General features: G+C 44.4%; 1 protein-coding gene across 1 annotated transcript; it reads left to right on the top strand.

Annotated features, from left to right (window-relative positions):
- The first annotated feature begins 942 nt into the window (after positions 1–942).
- Positions 943–1,569, top strand: LOC109193302 (uncharacterized mitochondrial protein AtMg00810-like). Its single transcript, XM_019344166.1, has 2 exons — positions 943–1,135; positions 1,205–1,569. Exons 1-2 carry the CDS (start codon positions 943–945, stop codon positions 1,567–1,569), a joined length of 558 nt encoding a protein of 185 aa, XP_019199711.1.
- Positions 1,570–1,933: the final 364 nt, after the last annotated feature.

Genomic DNA, 1,933 nt, shown 5'->3' with positions numbered 1-1,933 from the left:
GATAAGCTCTTTTTATGGAGGCTTTACGGATGAATGGAAGATGCTATTAGATTCCTCATCCAATGGTGCATTTGTCTCATCTTCACCGGCGGATGCCGAGGCACTTATAGAAAATGATCTCATCCAACACTTCTTTTTGGTACAATAAGAGAGATTCCAAGTCCGAAATGTAAGAAGTGAAAGAGAGTATAGCCCACGATGCCAAGGTAGAAGCAATGACACATGAAATCAAGAAACTTCAAGCCAAGATAGAGAAGCTTGGAGCTAAGTCTCAATCGTGCATGGCATTAACTCTTTATTGCAATATATGTGGAGGGCCGCATGACACGGACATTTGTAAATCCTCCATTAGTGTTGAAGAAGTAGAAGCCGTGGGATTTCAACAAGCCCCACAAGCAAGTGGATGGGGAGGAGAAAATTCTAATTGGAAGCAAGGTAGCGGATGATAGCAAGCAAACTATCAAGGGAGACTTCAAATGAATCAAGGTGGCAAAACCACCTATGGATCGGGAGGAGAAAGAGGCTGAATTGCTTATGGCCCACATTTTGGTCAAGGATTTAACAATCTTCCCTACCGACCACCCAATGTGTCCCAAGAAATAAGGCAAGAAATCGCGGCGGTAAAGCAAGACTATGCTATGTCTATGAAGAATATCGAAGCACAAATGGCTCAAATGTTCCGTATGATGTCGGAAAGGCCATGGGGGCTTTACCAAGCACAACGACGGTAAGCAAGGCAACTCTCGTGACTCTGTGCGGCTGTATCTTCTTGTTTATGTAGATGATATTCTGGTGATGGGGTCTAATTTAGCTCAGGTGTCTGCGCGTGTGGATAAGATGGCTACTGAGTTCAAGATTCAGGACATGGGTGCTCTCTCGTTCTTTTTGGGTATTGAAACCATTCCTTAGAATGGCAGTTTACTTCTGTCCCAGCAGCGCTACATGAACGACATCTTAAAGCGTGTCGAGATGGTCGAGTGTAAGGCTCTTGTTACTCTGGTTTCCTTGTCGCGGGTCACTAATGATGGTGCAAATGTTCCCTATGTTGATCCTACGCGTTACCATAGTTTGGCCGGTGCCTTGCAGTATCTAACTGTAACCAGGCATGACTTATCCTTTGCGGTCATCAAGTTCTGTCAGTACATGCATGCTCCCACTACGGGTCACTAGTCTCTGCTTAAGCGTGTGCTCCGGTATGTAAAAGGTACACTTCATTTTGGTCTTCATGTGTGTAAGTCCTCTTCGGTTGATATTCATGCGTTTTCCGATTCGGATTGGGTTGGTGATCCGAGTGACCGGAGATCTACGAGCGGCTTCGCGGTATTTTCTGGTCGCAATTTGGTGTCTTGGACTTGTAGGAAACAGCGCATGGTGGCGCGTTGCTCCACCGAGGCCGAGTACAAGGCTCTTGCTGATGTCTCTGCAGAGGTGACTTGGTTGGTCTCGCTGCTGACGGGGCTTGGCTTGCGTCCGTCATCTCCACCGACTCTCTGGTGTGATAATTTGGGTGCCACTTACTTGTGTGCTAATCCAGAAGTTTCATGCCCGCACCAAGCATGTGGAGATTGATTACTATTTTGTTCATGACAAAGTGGCAAAGAAGGAGTTGCATATGCATTTTATCTCTACGAAAGACCAGTTTACAGACGTCTTCACTAAGGCTCTCCCAGGTCCTTGTTTTTTCTTTTTGCGTGACAAGCTCAATATTCTTTCTCATTTTCCTTGTGCTGAAGGGAGAGTGTTAGGAATCTATTATGTATTGACTAGTTATATTGTATTAGGACTCTTATTGTTTGTGTTTATTATCGCTGTACACTCTGAACCTATTCTATCCTGAGATACTGTACTATTCCTCATCATGTATACGGAGTATATATTGTTCATAGTAAAGGTCATGGTTAGTACATGATTTGTCCCTTTTGTTTAAATTTTA

This window comes from Ipomoea nil, unplaced genomic scaffold (genome assembly GCF_001879475.1).
Source record: "Ipomoea nil cultivar Tokyo-kokei standard unplaced genomic scaffold, Asagao_1.1 scaffold1868, whole genome shotgun sequence".
Taxonomy (NCBI): Eukaryota; Viridiplantae; Streptophyta; class Magnoliopsida; order Solanales; family Convolvulaceae; genus Ipomoea; species Ipomoea nil.
The sequence above is the reverse complement of the archived record's forward strand: the minus strand, read 5'-3'. Positions and strand labels throughout refer to the sequence as shown.

What these genes read in the sequence shown, in the direction of transcription:
- LOC109193302 (XM_019344166.1), top strand. Translation starts at nt 943, where the DNA reads ATGAACGACATCTTAAAGCGTGTCGAGATGGTCGAGTGTAAGGCTCTT. An exon ending in CTTTGCGGTCATCAAGTTCT is followed by an intron (nt 1,136 to 1,204) that starts GTCAGTACATGC and finishes GGTATGTAAAAG; the next exon opens with GTACACTTCATTTTGGTCTT.